The following is a 17,107-nucleotide window of genomic DNA, read 5'->3' as shown; positions in this document are numbered from 1 at the left end:
GGRGAGCAAAGCAGAGGCTGCCAAGTGCCAAAGTGGGGCGTTCAGCGTGCGCAGAGCTAACGCGAGCTCCCACGGCCGCGCTGCTTGCGCTCCGTGCAGTGAGCGCTGCGGGCACGGGGTGCCCACGCTGCCATGGCAGTGCTGCTGCTATTACTCTCAGACAGGATCTGAGCCATGGAAAATGCATTTCCTCCTCTGCCTGTTAAATAAATGGTGCCAGAGACAGGCTTGGGGATAGTGTCCCCATTTTGCTGAAGCTGTTTCACTTTGCAAGTAGTAAATACATTCCATTAGAATCAAAGCAAACATAAAGCATGATCAGCCAGCCTGTAGTTCAAGAGCCAGAAGACAATTTTTTTTACTTGATACAACTTTGGAGCGAGTCTGGGAAAAAAAGTGTCAGCCTCTGAGCTGTAATTACCAGTGGGTAAAGGATGCACCTGCAGCAAGCTTACCGTAACACAAAGCAGAAGAGGCTTCYGCATAAGGATTAAAAGCATCACCAACAGTTTAGAAAAAAAAACTAGCTTAGTGAAGACAAGTCCAAGTCCTGAGGAATTTGTGGCAGTAAGTAATTTGTGGCTCTTCCATCTGAAGGAGAAGCACGTGGGAGGCTGGTGCGGGGTGCAGGCTGTGTCACGCGGCTGCTTGGCCGGCGCAGCTGCGACCGAGACGCACCAGGGAGAACAAAGCAGAAACAGTTAGGTGATATAGCCCGTGACTACAGATTGAACCACTTCCTTGAGCCTAGGACAGAATAGAAGATGGGGGRAAAAAAAGGTGAAAGGAAAAAGAAGGAAAAAGAAGTCTTCAGACAGAAAAATGCACTTTTTTGGAGTAACTCTGGACAGGGATGAGGCAAGAAAAGAGAGGTTTAAATTACAGGGGAAGAGCTTTAGCCATAATTGTTTTCACTCTTAGAAAGTTCTTACATACTGGAATCAATTTCTTAGAGATTCCTAAGACCAAGCCGAGCAGGAATGATTTAAGTTCGAATGAATGATTCTGCTTTCTATCATTAGCTAAGCAAGCTGCAGTTTGCTTACTTGTAAGAGCCTTTGGTGAAGGGGTGCAGGGGGGTGCATTGCTTACCCTGTCCTTCCAAATTCTCCTCTAGATTTTACGAGTAGAGACTGGCCTGGCTCTGAGCTAGCATCTCACCTGATGGACAGCGCCAAAAGCGTAGCCGCCGTCTCCCCCTTTGCATGTTTGTCTGGCATGAGTGATGGTGACTTGCTGCAAGCAGCCAACGTTAATCAAGTAAGTTAAGGGGAAGGGGGAGAGGGGTGAATTGTCCTGCCTTTTAATAGAAACAGTGTCTGTTGCAGCCGTCTTGCCTCTGGCTGACGTGAAGGCAGTTGACGTGATGGTCAGTCTGTATGAGAAACAAGTACACCTGAAAAATCTAAAAATAAGAAAAACAGCACTGAGTAGCACTAGATTATCACCATGAAAGGAGCACGGAATACATGGATATAGGAAAGAACAGGCTGTAAAYAATGAAAGAGTTTTCTTTATATAAAAATTAAAGGCACCTCTCTTCCTGGCTTCTGAGTCCTGTTTACTGTGAGGGAAGTAAATGAGTTAGGGAGTACTATAAAATGTCAGCTTCAAACCATAGTCCTAGCTTGTTTTTCTCCACTTCAGGAACTTGTTTTCATACATCAGGCAGTAAACCCAAGTTGTCTAGAGAAGTGAGCCTTCAGTGCCATTATTACATTGATAAATTTCTTACCCTACAAGGACTTAATAGTGATATATTGTATTATGTAACTTTTTTTTAATATATATATATGTATAAAATTTATATATATATATTTATATATATTACATATATATATATATGTAATATGTATGTGTAATATATATATGTAATATATATGTAATAACCACCAGTATGCATCCCTGTGATCGTCTGCCTGAGCTTTGTACCAGCAGGGAATTATCACAAGCCCCCATTCTCTAATAGGAAAGTGAAATTCCCGAAACCAGAAATGGGAAGCCCTCCTTCATCCTGACATTGATCCCTGCTTGTGGCCAATACTTATATTTAACCTATTCAAGAACAGGTGATTCTGTGAAGAAAAGCTTCAGCCCAAGAAACCTAGTGGCCTCATTAGCCGTTAYGTTATTCTGGAAGACTGCACAGAAATCAGTTTGCTGGTGAACATGCCTTCTGTGTCSGGGATCCTACCAGGGCTTTGGTCAAAGTTTTGGAGAGGCTCAGGATTAGAGATGTGGAACTTCTCGGCCCATGGTCTGTAGTTGTAGGTTTGCCACAACAGAGGCTGCAGCAAAACATAGTAGGTGTTTTTTTTTTTTTTTTTCCTTCCCCCCCAGGCTATCCTACGTTCTCTTAGGATTAACGTGAGCAACTGCCCCCTGCTTTACCTGGAGAAGCGCGACGAGCAGGGCAGGCGGCAGCCGCTCAACGCCTACGCGCTCGACTTCTACAAGCACGGCTCCCTGGCAGCGCTGCACACGGACAACTGGTGCGTGTGGCCCCTCCTGCCCCACACGCGCCGCTGCAGCCCCACGGCCCAGGGCGGAGCCATTCAGTACCCGCAGACTAGCTGCACATTTTAACGAAACCAAGAGGCTACATGAAGCCCAGTGATTATAGCCAAAAAGTGTTAGCTGCATCCTGAAACAGTGCTGTAAATGTGAAATCTTGAATTGGATCATAGGAGAGTTATTTTGACTAACTTGTGGCATGATACTTGTTTACTCTATAAAAAAGCACAAAGTCTTTTAAAATGTCTTCCTGTGCAGCAAAGAGAAACTCACCTTGATTCTTTATTTTAATCGGTATTTCATGTGTATTTTCACTTCCCTCTTTTTTTTTTCACTTGCATGGAGCAGCTTGTTTTCATAACACACTCATATTGTTCTCCCTTTAAAGAGGGAGAAAAAGGTTTTTWAAAAAAATAACCCAAACCAGAAACTGTGAGTGCCATAAGCTGGTCAAGGATGGTCTCATCTCATCTTTAATCATTAGGCTTCTGGCACAGGCACAGTTTTCCCTCCTGTTTCCTCCTGGCTCACTTATACTCTTGACTTTTCCAAGCTTGGAGTTTTCAGACTTTTTTTACTCTCTCCTGCCTCTTGCTTTTCACATTACTTCCTTCACACATTCCCGTTATCTTTATTATTTTACCAAGCTTCCAACATTTCTGTTATGTTACAGTCTTCCCTATTATTACTTGGAGTTTTCTCATTTCAGGGACCCTTCTGTCTTTTTAATTGTGATAAACCTCAATCAAGTAACAGAAAAAAAGTCAAAGAACCTGCCAAACTCCTGCACTTGATATAGCTTCAAAAAATTCTTTTTTTAAAATACTCTTACCTTTGTTATCGKGCCACTTCTCTTTTTCTTCTCAAGGAGGATTTGAGGTTCTCTTTTGCTTGTACCATTTACAAGAGTATCATCCTTTTTGGTCTTTTAAAGAGAACCCCTAGAACACATGTCAGGGTAACACTGTTTGGCATTAGTGCCCTGTTATCAAGGCACAGAGGGTAGTTATTTACAGTACAATCTTGATTGCAAACTTAGTTATTTTTTAATACTCTTTATGACTAGAAACTGAAATTTATGCAGTTTTATTCCAGTGAGGAGGCAGTACCTCTCTGCAGACCATAGGCCCTTAGTCATCTCTAGGTCACCAACATAGCTGATGAAGAGCTTACACTACTTCCTACTGCACTGAGCCAGCAGACTAACCTTCAGTGAAGTCTTGGGGCTTAGAGGGAGATGCTCGCGTTGTTCAAGCCCTTGCAACTGCGCTTCCACACTACTGTTACAATAAATATCCTCGAGTCTTTTGGTAGGCTTAGTATAATTACAGAAACATTAATCTCTGGCACATTATTAATTAGACTTGAAGCTCAGGTTTCTCCAGTAAACCTACTGGAGCAGTATAAAAAGGTTTGCGGGCCCTATATACGCGCTGTATATGCACCTAGGTGACAGGAGTTACTCMAGGTGAAACAGCATGGTGTAAACACACAGTCATTTGGATTTTTTTTTTCCAAGGTTAAACAAAGGAGATGCCTACTGCCACCTCAAGGATTTTCTACTCCTCATTAAGAGCATAGCGTAAGAAAAATTTGCATTTCTTAATATCCAACGTATATTATATTTTTAAAACCATTTAAAATGACCCCTACCTTTTTTTTTTCCTTTTTTTTTTTTTTTAATAAACAGAACTTCCCTGAGTGAACTGTGCGACAACCCCAATGATCATGTTCTGCTGGCCTTCCAAAAACTGGCTGACAACTATGAAAAGAAGCTGGCTGCTGTGTGAGCCTGAGCGCGGAGCTGCAGCAGGAGGAGAGCTGTGACTGCAGAGAGCTGCTCCCTAATCATCCTTCCCTCCAGAGCAGCTGTCTTTGGAGACTTGGCCACTTGAGCATGTTTTAGGTACAAATCATTGTTTTTAATGTATTGTAGAACCAGGTAATTGCAGTTATTTTTCAAATTTAAGGGTGTTTTTTTTGAGCAGGAATACACCATGCATTGTCATTAGCAGGGCATTGAAACCTTTCAGCCAATTAGTTTTCAGTAGGCAATTTGCCAATTTTTATCGAATTATTTGTTTTAATTCTTCTCTAGGGTTTGTATTGTGTTACAGAGCAGACTTTGTACCATCATGATCATTTATGAAAGCTCTTAAATGGCTCCACAATTTTAACCTACAAAGATTAAGTATATAAATAAAGGTTTTTATCAGAATAAAGTTTGGTGACAGTTTCAAGACGTGTTCAGTTGCCTTTTTACATATTCTACTGTTAAGAGTTCAAAAGATAAGCATGGGGGGGCTCCTGCAGTACATGTCAAAAGGTTCCTTATAAAAGAAAAATTTAGTAACGTCCACTTCTTATTTCCTTTACTGAACAGAACACAAAAAAGTTTCTGCCACTGTTTTCATATATTCATGAGAAGTCTTTGGTTTAACGGTACATTTTAGTCCACCTGCAGCCTAACATCCATACACACCTAGAGATGTGTGTGAGCTGCATCCACACAGATAAAAAACTTGGGAGAAGGAGGCTTTGACAGCAGCTGTTCGTGCAACACACAATTTGATGATGATAACCAAGAAAGYGATGGGGACCATTCCTAGGACCAGGGAGTTTCTCCCCACCCGCTCACGTGCGCCCTGAGCTGCGAGGGGAAGGCGCTGGCGGCGGCTCCATGCCCAAGTGCATGGAAGCACCCTCGCCAGGCACGTAGGTTGCTCAGCTACCATTAATAGACTCACTTCTCTCTCTTCCACCGTTTTGCAAGAGGTATGAAACAAAATCRCAACAAAAATAGAGCATAATAGCAAAAGCATGGTGCTTTAACGTGGTTTGGAACATAAAATTTACTAMGGTTATTTTTAACAGTGGCAATCATGGCACACATAGGCAAATCTTATGCATACATTCCCTACCKGAAGCTGAAGTAGCCTAATTTAGGCCCTTCCCGATACAAATGGAATAATATTTTTGGCTAACATCACACACACAGATCATTGCTACAGGACTAAAGGAAGACATTGAATGCTTATTTCAGCAGCTAATTAGAGTATTTTCTGAGTTTTCAAACTATAAACATCTGTTTGAACGTACAGATCTGCTTTTCTCCAAAATGAAAATATACCAAAATTGAAAAAAAAGTACTTTTAGATTAYTTTTTCCTTGTTTTGTTTATCAGTGCCAGATCATTCTCACAATTGCGCTGATCCATCATGGCATTATTTAAAATACTTGTTCCATGCTTCACAATTAGCCTCTTAACCTCAGACTTCTGTATCTCCCCCAAAGCAAAAGTGCCTCTATGTTCAGAACACAAGAGGGGCTTCAAGTTTTGTTACTAATTCTTTTCCATAGGAAAACATCTTGYGTGAAAAACAAACTAGTTTGGGGTATCATAACAGTGATTTACATGCTGAAGAATGGAATATTTCTTTTATATATATATATATGTAAGAATATTTCACTTTTAGTAACATATATATGAACTACTTCATCACCTCCACTGAGAAGTGAATAGTTTGATGAGTGAAATATCAAGAAATTAAAAGTTGTATTGCTCTCTCAGCCATCTGTAGTTTTACTATAATATATTGTAAGTTAAGTGCCTTGCTTATTATTTTTCTTTCTCCTGTAAAGCCTTCACCCCGAGCTACGATCTCGGTCACCAAGGCACGTACAGATGACAGCTTGCCACGCTTGAAACGCAGGACGCAGTCAATGCTGATACAAACAGTTCCTGCTGTAAAAAACAGAAACAAAAAAAAACTACCATATACTGTTCTAGTTGCCTCGCCATTTAATGACAGCATCTTTTCACTACCCAGCAAWATATCTAAAGTTTATCAAAGTCTCAGAAAAGTCTGTAAATGGATCCAGTGACATGAAAGGTAAGTAATTCTGAGAAACTCATGAGAGCGTTCAAACCACTCCACGCCAGCGTTTTGTTTCTTGCTCTGGAGGCAAATGACACACAATTTTCTGAACTGTTTGTCACTGTAGCAGAAAAGGCTTTTTGACCTACACTGTTTTTGCAGTAGTTTTTTACAGGGGCCTCCTGTGTCTTGATCTCTGTTCTGGGATCAACCTCCTCTTGCGATGGCCTCTGCCTTTAGCATCTCGCTCAACCTCCAGGCAGTTCAGCTTAGTGCCTTTTAAAGACTCACCTCCTACTTAGGCTGAGAAACCTGTTATGAATATCTAGAGGTACAAACAATTCTTATCGCAAGACTGAACTGCAGTAAAGCTCTATAAAACTAGCAATAATAAACAGAATTTTTGCTACCTTCCTTACTGTAACAGAAGACACCAAGGCAAGTTTAGTGAGTTTAATAAACTCCAGAAATTTTTTTCCTGCACATTTAATAATGAAATGCACTGCTATAGAGAAACTGAGGGCAAGAATTTAACACAAGCCAGATAAAACTTAGATGAGTATTTCCCAAAATAAGAGTACTATTTCTAAAGTATTCCATTATAATAAATATGACCGCAAGCCTTGCAGATATTGAAGTGATTTCTCAAACTGAGTTCAATATTAATTTTTTTTTTTTTTTTTTTAAAATAAATGAAGAATATCTAGTTACCAGTGAAAGACTCTGAATGGGTGCTAGATACTGTGCTTCAGCATTTAGGGTGTAATACGAGGCTGACATATCTGCCTAATATAGGACTTGTTTACTTATTAAAAACCCAACACTATGTCWTACTAGAGCCCCGAGTGCTAATTAAGGCAGAACTTTGGTCTGAAATAGTACTATCATTCACATGCTTAATAGCTAAAGAAGTACCTTCTGGATGCAGTTAAATAGTTTAGAAAAAAATCAGGAAGAATGGTGTTTTCATTCTCACGCGTTCTACAAACAAACAAAAAGGCTTTTCTTTCCCTATCATAAAACTAACTTGATAGAGATTCTGTTAACGCCTATATTCTCCTAATGCAAGTGTCTGTTCCCTGTTTACACAATTACTGCCAAAAAGGACACTCAAAATTCCCTGTTTGACAATTACTTTCAGTAGCAGGTAGCATTTTGCAAGCGTAACCAACAGCCATCCCTCATATATAACAAGAACATTTATATAGTGCCTCAATTTCGAATGTATACAATTTAAGTACCAGCGGTCCGCACCACGCAGAGCACAGAGCCGGAGCAAAGGCGAGGCGGGATGCAGCCAAGCAGCTCTCCAGCAGTGCAGGCCCTCCGTGCCCGTCGCTGGGCTACGCTGCCGTGCGGCTCCCCTAGCCTGCTCCCCAGGCAGGCGGCCGCCGTGCCCATGCCCGGCCCCTTCCGTGCGGTGGTGGCGTGGGGCTGGCCTGCTGCACCGTGTGGGACAGAGCCTGTTGAGCCTGCCCGGGGGCTGCCTCCGCCCCACGGCCCCGGGATGCCTCCCAGTCAGCCAGGACCCACCACTGAACTCCGTCCTTAGAAGCATGGGGCAGTTGTGGTCGTTTCCTCCATTGARGTTTGTACCATTAAAAATACTTTACTGAAGGGTCATAGCAGTTGTTTCTAGCACAAATATACCTCAACTGGCAAGAATTATGGAAAGCAAGAGCTGTAAAACCACAGGCTATCCCCACTTTACGTTATGTAGCGTTTATTTAATTCATGCTCATTTAAGCATAGTTATCTTCCATTCCACTCAGTTCACGTCTCTGGTTTCCCTCGAGCAGATATTTTGTCTTCCGCCACAGAGAAGTACTCCGAGGCACTGCTGTTACCGCTCGAGGTGGATGCCTGGCTCAGCTCCTCGGTGTCCGAGTCGGTCTCGCTTGCTGTCCCTCTCTCCTCAGGCACGGGAAGCGCAGCGCCTCCCGCCAACGCCCTGCCGCGCGGCACAGGAACAGGGCAAGCCTCCTTGGGAAGCGCCGCGGCCTCACCTTCCTCCTTGCTGGCACAGCAGCAGGAGCTTGCAGCAGCGACTCTGTCCTCTTCACCTTTTATTTCTTGTTTTGGCGGTGTAGTAAGCTGCATGAAGGAGGCAGTCTCTTCTTTAACAGGAACAGCAGTGGAACACAAAGGCAGACTAGAAGAATTACTGTCAGCATTTGCCTTTTCATTTTCAACCTTCCTAGGTGAGGTGGTGGGAAAAAAAAAATCTGCACATTTGGGGTGACTCTGTTTAGAAGCAGGCTCTGTACGCTCTGCAGGCACTGACTTTCCTACATTTGAGAGCGTTTTGTCAGGAGATTCAGTTTTCTTTTTTTCATTTTTTTTAGTGCCACTTCTAGAGAAAAGCACCGAGGAGGAAGTCCCTGAATCAGGGGTATTCTTAACAACACTTCCAAAGGAAAACACTGGCGAGGGCAGCTGCAGGCAGTTTTTTGCAAAGGAGAACACGTAACTGCCGTGATGAAGGGGGGTCTCAGGAGCACTGGTCTCCCTGGCTCCAGCACCGGCTTCCGCAGTACTAGAAGCTACAGCAGCGTCAGACTCCGAGGTGTTAGCAGCTTGCTCCTGGGAGGCAGCTGGATTTGGCATAGACTTTTCCACAGCTTGGTTTGGAGAAACAGTGTTTTCTCCCAGGTAAGATGTTGCCTTGTGGTCACACGGCTTCTCCGCTTGGTTAAGAAAAGAGGGTAGTGGTAAAACCTTAAAGGAATTGCTGGCTCCAGGTACTGTGAAACCATCTCTTCCTGCACTGCCAAAGGCAAATGAAAAAAAAGGTTTCTCACTTTCTGAGGATCCTAAGTTAGAACTGATTGAAGCATCAGAAACAGTAGTTCTCATTACCCAACTAAGTTTTGAAAATCTGGCTTCATCCTGGTCATCTATTTTATCCTCAGGATCACATTTTCCTAGGTAAAATGTAGGAAAAATAGGTTTATTGTCTTTCTTTGTAAAGGAAACTGTAGCTGTGTCTTTAATATCTCTTGGTAAGGAGTTGTTACATGCACCAAAAGCAAAAGGTGAGACAGGAACTCTCTCTGCAGCAGTATCTAAATTAAACGCTGAACCTGGAACAGCAGCAGGTACCGATGCAGGTTGTTTTAAAGCAGACGAAGTGCTGGAATTTGCATCCACTCCATGGGAAACCGTAACTGCCGACTGCATTGGCGTTTTTTCCTTCATTTCTAAGCCCTTAGAGCTCTCTGATAAGGCCTGTGTGCTGATTTCCTGGGACCTTTTTTCACGAAAACCTTTGAAGTCACTATGCGTTTCGGAGGAATTCAAGTCCGTGGATGGAATGCTGTGACTGCCAGGACTGGCAAAGCTCATCTCATCAAGCCCATCTGTTCTTTGCAAGCTTCCCATTTTTATTCTCTCTGGATTATTTGCCTTAGAAGGCAAAGATACAAGAGGAACTCCTGAGGACTTATTTTTCAAAGCCTCAGTGGTTCCACATTTATACATTTTATTTGCAGCAAGAGTCTGTGTCTTGAGCTCATGAGGTACCTTCTGATGTTCCATGTAGTATTTGTAACGTAGCTCCTAGAAATACAAAGATGATTCCCATTAAATGGAGCATTTACGGACTCAGAAATTGTAAAAGAGTTATGAACAATACTAAGATAAAAAGGCAGTTTGCAAGCTTAGTACCATTTATGCTTTTTTCTCTATTGCTACTAGAAGTCAATAGAAATCAAAGAAAAAGAATCTTAAAAAAATCAAAACCAACAGTACTCACACAATCCTAATGACAAAACTGAAATAGTAAACTAGAGAGTAAAGTTCAGATGATGACTATCAAAGCCAAAAAAGTTTAAAAACACTAGTTTAGAGTTACATTAAATGACAAATTCTCAAGCTCTGTCAGGAATAATACCCATCTGAAAACAATGCAGTATTTGATTAAACAAATTTTAGTGGGATTAAGATTCATCCCTGCACAAACATACTGAACCACCCACATGGGACTGAAATACATGTGTGACTACATCACAGGAAGTGCAACTGAAGAGACTGGTTCCACCTTCAGGTTGAAATTTCAGGAATTTAGGTAGAAGAGCAAATTCTCTTATCTCAAAAAGAATTATTTACTTACTGCTCAAATRAACAACAGAGAATCATATCTGGATTAGAAAGCTACAGATGCATCTGGGCAAGTGACATTGAAATATATGCATTTTAAGTCACAAGGTATCAAATTCTAGTATTCTGGAAGGGAAAAAAAAAACCTGGAAGCCTAAGTAACTTTATCAGATTTACATTCTAGAATTGGAAGGGCACCTGTCTCCAAATAAAAGTGGGAGAAAAAGTGTGTTTAAAAAAAAAAAARAAAAAAGAAAAAAGCATATTTAGGAAGTTTCATTTTAACAATTAATAACTTGGTCATACTTAAAAAAGATAGTGAGTCCTACCTCATGGCTCATATTTTGAAATGCTGACATTTCTGATATTGACATTAGACGAGTACAGATCCGACCACCATCTGCGAGCGCTTCCTCCTGTCCTGCTACTGGCTGAAAGATGTTTTGCATCAGACACTATAGACCATTTTGATATAAAACACAAAACAAGATAGTACACAGCACTGTAACCTCACAGAGAGGGACTTACACGAAAGGTGCTGGGGGTGCTTTTCTGGTCTTTCCATTGCTTGATGTTACTTTTAAATACAGTATTGCTGGCTGAATTCTCATTTCCTGCAGAAAGTAGATCTATTAGAAGGGAAAAATAAAGACGGGAGAGCATCCAAATATGAAAAGATAAAAGCAATTATTTTTCTAGACACAAAACTGTGACTAAAACACAGTTTTTATAAATCAATGTGCTACTAATTTAATAGGAGGCTTACATTGATACAAAGCTCAGCAGATATTTTCAAAATATGTAAGATATCAGGCAATAAGATATAAACCGCAGATAGGATATAAAATGGAACAAGAGGCATTGAGTATTATATAATTAATACTGTACTTACATTATAAAAAGACTAACCCTGCTCTCTCATCCCACAAAAGACAAAAAGCTCTTGCTGCACTGTTCAAAGTCCTATGCGTGACTGAAATAATTTTATTCCTGTATTTGCATTCTGAAATGTTCTTGTGCAACTAAATATACATTCCAATTAAGAACAAAATTTGAATACCCTAAGCAACAAAGACTCTAGCACTTAACACTTGTGAGGCAAAACAAGATGCCCGCTTAAGAGATCTATCTCTCTTAAGAGGCCTGTCATAATGTGGCACCCATTCTTTTACCCTACAGGCAAAATGAAATTTAATTACAGGGTAGACAACTGTGGTATTACGCTACAAGAATTCACCTAGTTCAATATTGTGTTTCTAACAACAGTCATAGAGGCTGGCTTTTTTTTTTTTTTTTTTTTTTTTTTTTTTTTTTTTTTTTAAAAGAAGTTAAAGTGAAACTTCTGCCACCAAAAAAAAAAAAAAAAAAAAAAAGCACTTTCTACACAGAACACATCCAGACAATTTGTTTAGAAGCCTTGATGGGCTTGTCTTCTATTGATTTGTTCAGATGCTTTTTGAACTCAGGCATACTTTTGCCATCTATAGCATTTATTAGCAGGGAATTCCACAAACTGAGTTCCTAACGTGCCTTCCTGCATCTCTCCTATATTTAATCCTCCTTACCTACCTTTAACTGCACCTACATTAACTGGTATTAACTTCAAGGCCAAGATTTCATTGACCACAGGCTGGATATCCATTTTCTTTTGGACATACTGTGGTGGTTTCTCATAGCTGGATGCTATATTCATCAGGTCAAGCTGAGTTTTCATTCTGGAAAAGGAAAATAAACAAACAAAAGAAAAACAAACCAAAAACATCCCAACTTAAAAGAAAATAATCAGAATTAGGTTTCATGGAAAATGAAAGTTGCAGAAAAAGTCATCCAAACTACTAACGCACACCCTTAACATAAATGGGCTGTATGTGAATCAAAATCGTACTCTTTCAGAGAAAATTGCTGCTGTTAGCTTGAACCACAAAATATTTTAAGGAATTCCATTTCAGTACTCCTCTCAAAAGAAGTCATGTGAATCATAATAAGTTTAATTACTATCTTTAGAAGGAAAGATATGKCATTCAGGGTAAGTACCCTGCAATCACTCTTAGTCTACTGCTAACTTCAATATTTTATAACTGAACAAGAAGTATACACTCTGGCAGACCTGATTCTAGGTCAAATATAGTATCTAAGCACAGCACACAATAATCCTGTATTTATGAATTCCTGCACTACAGTTTTTGCCAGTAAGTTGATTCAAGAATTGATATTCAATAGGCTGGTTATCCCAGATAACAGATCACAAATCATAGACACACATTGCTTAAAGTTCGCTGCATGAGCATCCAAAGATCTACAAGCATTAAATTTGACATGATTTTTTTTGCAATAAGTTACAAAATATTATATTTAAGTGGATAATTATAGCCATATTTGAAATAACTGTTCTTCTAATCTTAAAAAAATTACAAGAAAATTAACAAAGTTAAAAACAAAGACATATATACCTTGTATTCAAGCCACAGGCCACCTATAAACAAAACAAGAATTTAAGAGATAAGTTTGGTCACTGAGTTTACAAAAGCAGAKTCCTGCTTTATTAAAATACTTAAGTTAAATTACCTGCCTTGATTTCACAGAACTACAGGAGATATAAACATATACATACACACGTGTGCATATATATTAACATACACAAACTCTTAAAATTAAAGCAATAAAACCAGTCACATAAAAGATAGTTATTTTCAGGGGAGAATCACCTACTCTGTTTTGTGTTGAGGAATAAAGATTTCTTGGGAGCCAATGAAAAGTCCTCCATGCATAAGCCATAAACTAAATGGTCACCTTATGCATTTTAGAGGGTCAAATATTTCTAAGTATTCAAATGAAGAACTACTTAGCATTTCTTATTGAGGGAAGTATGCTAACTGTCTCAGGGTACTATTATTCTGAGATTTAAAAGAAAAGCCATCTTTTAGTTTTAGATCAGTCAAATCACAGAAGTACAAAATGTACTTTACAGTTCCTCAACTGACAACCTCATAAAGAACAGGTAATACCCCTAAATTACAGACTACGTCCTTCCCTGTCAGACTCCCCTGACCTCACTACAATGAATCCTAATGAAGACACCCCATCAAAATCAGTTGCGTACTGATATGGTGGAAAAAGTTGTTATGCCTGAGGTGTTCCTATCTCTGTATTGAGGGCACTTCTTCTATAGATGGGGGTCACTTCCACCCGAAACTGAAATTTGCCCTCTCCAACAAATTTGAGTTACTTAGTCAAGTTCTAAGTACTTCTCATTTATTTGAGGAGTCTAAAAACCATTTGCAGGAAGTAGCGATGCACTGCAGTCTCTTGGCAGAGAACACAAAAAAGGAGCACAGAATTCAGGTGTTTCTTAGACCCATATCTGAAAGCAGCACTAAGACCCAAACAACAGCAGCTACACTGCTAGACATAACAATGTAGCTGTTTTAGAGTCATATCAAAAGTCTATCCTAGCTGCAGTAACCACAATGACTGAGCCTGTCTTTCATTCCTTTAGCACTTCTCAAAACTCATTAAACAACATTTGTCTTTCCGGTCCCTTTTGATACAATGAGTAAGGCTTCCAGGGGATTATACAGGAGCACGTAAGATATCTGATTTAGTACTTAAAACTGGCTTTGAAGAAGCTAGTATTTCTGCACTGCACACCTCAAGGCAAAAATTACAGTAGTTTTTTTTTGAATCGGTAAAACTCAACCCTTGGGTTGCATTAAATCAGATACTTAATATGGTATTCCACTATGCAGTGCAGAAAATTATCAATCCTAGCTCCAGTAATCCCCCTGAAAAGTTTTAGCATCTCACAAATTTAAGGAGACGAAAGTGCTCAAAGTACAGATTATTTGAAAATAAACATCATCAAGAACATAAATGTAAGACAACATCAACAGCAGTACTAAGAAATAACTCCCTCCCATCAAGCCAGCTTACTTTCAGAGTTGGCAGCATAATATAGCAAGCATTACAGCCACAGCTATAMAGTCAAATTCATCATTTTTAATGTAAAGAATGCAGAAAGCACAASTAAATCCCATTATCACCCATTAATTACAAGGAATAGCTTTAAAACTTGGTCAAAATTAAAAAAAAAAAAGCATGTTATGAAAAAGTATAAAATGTCAAATTATTTTAGTTCAAATTAAACACCAAAGACTAGCTTTCTCTGATCTACTCATTACAATAATCATCTATAAGGCATCAGGCTCTACATGACATTTTGAGGATTACAGAAATKATGTCTAGTAGCAATAGAAAGGCTATTACCTCCAGGAAACACTGAGGGTCACATTCATGAACAAGCTTCTCACAATCCTTMAAAAAATTCTCAATGGTTTTCTTGTGAGTCTCCTTCATTTTCTTCCAAATCTGAAATTCTTTCTCTTTTTTACTTCTTTGGCTTTCAACATCTTCCAGTAATTGCTTTTTCTTTGTTTCCAGAGTCTTGAAAATCTCTCCAAATTCCAGTGCAATTACCTCTGCTTCATTGGTTAGCATTACCTAGAAGCAAGAGGATGAAAATGCTCATGAATTTGCAGCAGCAAAGCCTACATTAGAGACGTGTCCCTAGCTAAGCTCAGAATGTGTCTAAACCACAGGAGAGAACCCAGCCTACACATCATGTTGAGGTTAATCTACATGATTAAAGAACCTCATTGTTGTTATCCAACTGTATTAGAAAATAAACAAACAAGCAAACAAAACAGGCACACACACATTATCTGTAACTCACATCTGTGTCATTTGGATGACTTGAAATTTCATTTGTCAGCTTCTCATTGATTATTCTCAGTTTTTTCAGGCTACTGAAGAAGGTCAACTGTAAAGACAGCGATTGAAATGATTGTTACAGCTTTATCCAGCCCATAAAATTAATATATTTCTCTGGCTATCTTGACATTATCTTGGGATATTTTGCATATCATATAAACAAAGGCAGTGACACAAATCACCACTTTATAATATTTCAGGTTTTCTTGTGACAACAAATAAGCTTCCATTTGCTATTTTACCAATTAACGCTTTCACACTCACCTACAATACAATATTTTGCCACAATTACTGTCTAACTGCAACAAAAGTCTGTTTCCCCTCCATCTTCTTTTTAATTCCTTTATCACGGAGGCATCTATAACACTTAAATCATTCCACTTTGACAAGCAAACCTGAGCTAGTCTCTTCTTTCAAAGCAGAGAAAGATTTTGCTGCCTTACAGTGGGAAAATGGAAAGCTTTCTACTACTGAGCTATTCTGTTTTTAAATGCAGTCTATTACATAAGCTATTATTTCCTGGTTCCTCCAGGGACAGAATGAGGGAGGAGAGGGGACATAGCGAAACCAGTTCAAGAGTAACTTCCGTCTTTAAAAACGGCCGATGCTGTACTTCAACTTTTAATGACCAAACTGCCCATTGCAAAAGTGGAGGACTCCATGAAAACATCTATGGTATATAAAACTGTTACAAATGTAACTATATGTGAGGTGTCACAAACAGTTAATAGAAAATCTACCCCACTACCACTCTGAGGCCTCTAGTTACCATATGATAAACCTTATGTTGCCCTCAAATGTGTGTTCTCTAATTAGTACCCTATTTATGTATGAAACAAAGTCTGGAAAACAAACAACCTCACCTTTATGCTTTACTAAGGACATAAACTACATTCTCCAATTCCGGCCCTGGTCAGTAAAGAATTACATCAAGGGTAAATGTAATTTAATAAGCCTTTTAAAATAGGGCTGATTACTTTTTATCATCACTGGCTTGTTTTCCTAGCTACAATAGCCACTAGACCTATCCTCTTTAGCACTGTTTTGTTACTGGGCATCAGAACTGCTTTCTGACATGCTACCCAGCACTCAGTCTAAGCAGGGTGCAAACAGGTCACTTGAACAGAACACTAGCTATGTGGATAAAAATCTCTTCTCCTACTATAAATATACCTCAACCCCAAAATTCTAGTAGGCCTGCCAATTGCTGGGAAGTATATGTTACACGCTTATTAAGTTGTTATTTACTTATGTTTAGTTAGGCGATTATCTCTCATCCCAATTACCTAGAGAGGAAGTCAAAGAATCTGTAACAAAGTAGCCCCTCGTTGCCTCCCACCGCGTCTCCCAACAACAGGTCGGGGCCGGTGGGGGGGCTGCTCCCGGAGCAGGAGCCGGGGCCGAGTCCCGCGAGCGGCGCGCTTACCTTCTCCTCCTGGTACACCGTGTCGATGAGGTTGACGGAGTGGAAGATGCCCTGGTGCTCCTCGGACACGCACTGCCCGCAGCCCGCCTGGCGGCACATGCGGCAGTAGAGCTGCACCAGGCGGCTCGGGTGCTTCTGGCACGTTCCCCCGAGCGGCAGCGGCGAGAGGAGGCCGGCGGCCGAGCCCTGCTCCGCCTCGGCCGCCCTGGCGGCGCCCGCCGTGCCGGAGCGGTAGAGCTTCACCACCTCGGCCAAGGTGGTGTTGACGGGCAGCGCGGCGGCACCGCCGCGGGGCAGCGGGCAGAGCTTCCTGCAGAGCGGGCACGACACGCGACTACCGGCCGCAGCGCCGCCGCCCTGGCCCGGGCCTCCCCGCGCGAGGCGGGCCTGGCTCTGGCCGCGCTGCTGCTGCAGCCGGGCGGCC

General features: G+C 40.7%; 2 protein-coding genes across 3 annotated transcripts in view; one reads left to right on the top strand and one right to left on the bottom strand.

Moving 5' to 3' along the window:
- LOC112955361 (probable ATP-dependent RNA helicase DDX60) overlaps positions 1–4,394 on the top strand; it is a 37,009-nt gene extending 32,615 nt beyond the window's left edge. The window contains exons 35-38 of the mRNA XM_026048641.1: positions 1,118–1,260; positions 2,341–2,492; positions 4,034–4,096; positions 4,205–4,394. Coding sequence (XP_025904426.1) covers positions 1,118–1,260; positions 2,341–2,492; positions 4,034–4,096; positions 4,205–4,304 — 458 coding nt within the window. The 3' untranslated portion in view covers positions 4,305–4,394. The remainder of the gene's footprint in view (positions 1–1,117; positions 1,261–2,340; positions 2,493–4,033; positions 4,097–4,204) is intronic.
- Positions 4,395–5,364: 970 nt separating this feature from the next.
- On the bottom strand, positions 5,365–16,782 carry LOC112955388. Of its 2 annotated transcripts, XM_026048682.1 has the most exons (9): positions 16,684–16,782; positions 15,220–15,306; positions 14,754–14,987; positions 12,941–12,963; positions 12,060–12,205; positions 11,019–11,104; positions 10,820–10,921; positions 8,149–9,950; positions 5,365–6,259 (listed from the first exon to the last, which is right to left on the bottom strand). In XM_026048682.1, the coding sequence occupies exons 1-8, from the start codon at positions 16,780–16,782 to the stop codon at positions 8,166–8,168; spliced, it is 2,562 nt and encodes an 853-aa protein (XP_025904467.1). In that variant the 3' UTR covers positions 5,365–6,259; positions 8,149–8,165. The 2 variants fall into 2 exon arrangements, with proteins under 2 accessions (XP_025904467.1, XP_025904466.1); XM_026048681.1 differs by lacking the exon at positions 5,365–6,259 and having other exon boundaries at positions 7,927–9,950.
- Positions 16,783–17,107: the final 325 nt, after the last annotated feature.

Source organism: Nothoprocta perdicaria, unplaced genomic scaffold, assembly GCF_003342845.1.
Source record: "Nothoprocta perdicaria isolate Ctin4 unplaced genomic scaffold, notPer1 scaffold_56, whole genome shotgun sequence".
Lineage (NCBI taxonomy): Eukaryota > Metazoa > Chordata > Aves > Tinamiformes > Tinamidae > Nothoprocta > Nothoprocta perdicaria.
This window is presented reverse-complemented; position numbering and strand designations above follow the sequence as displayed.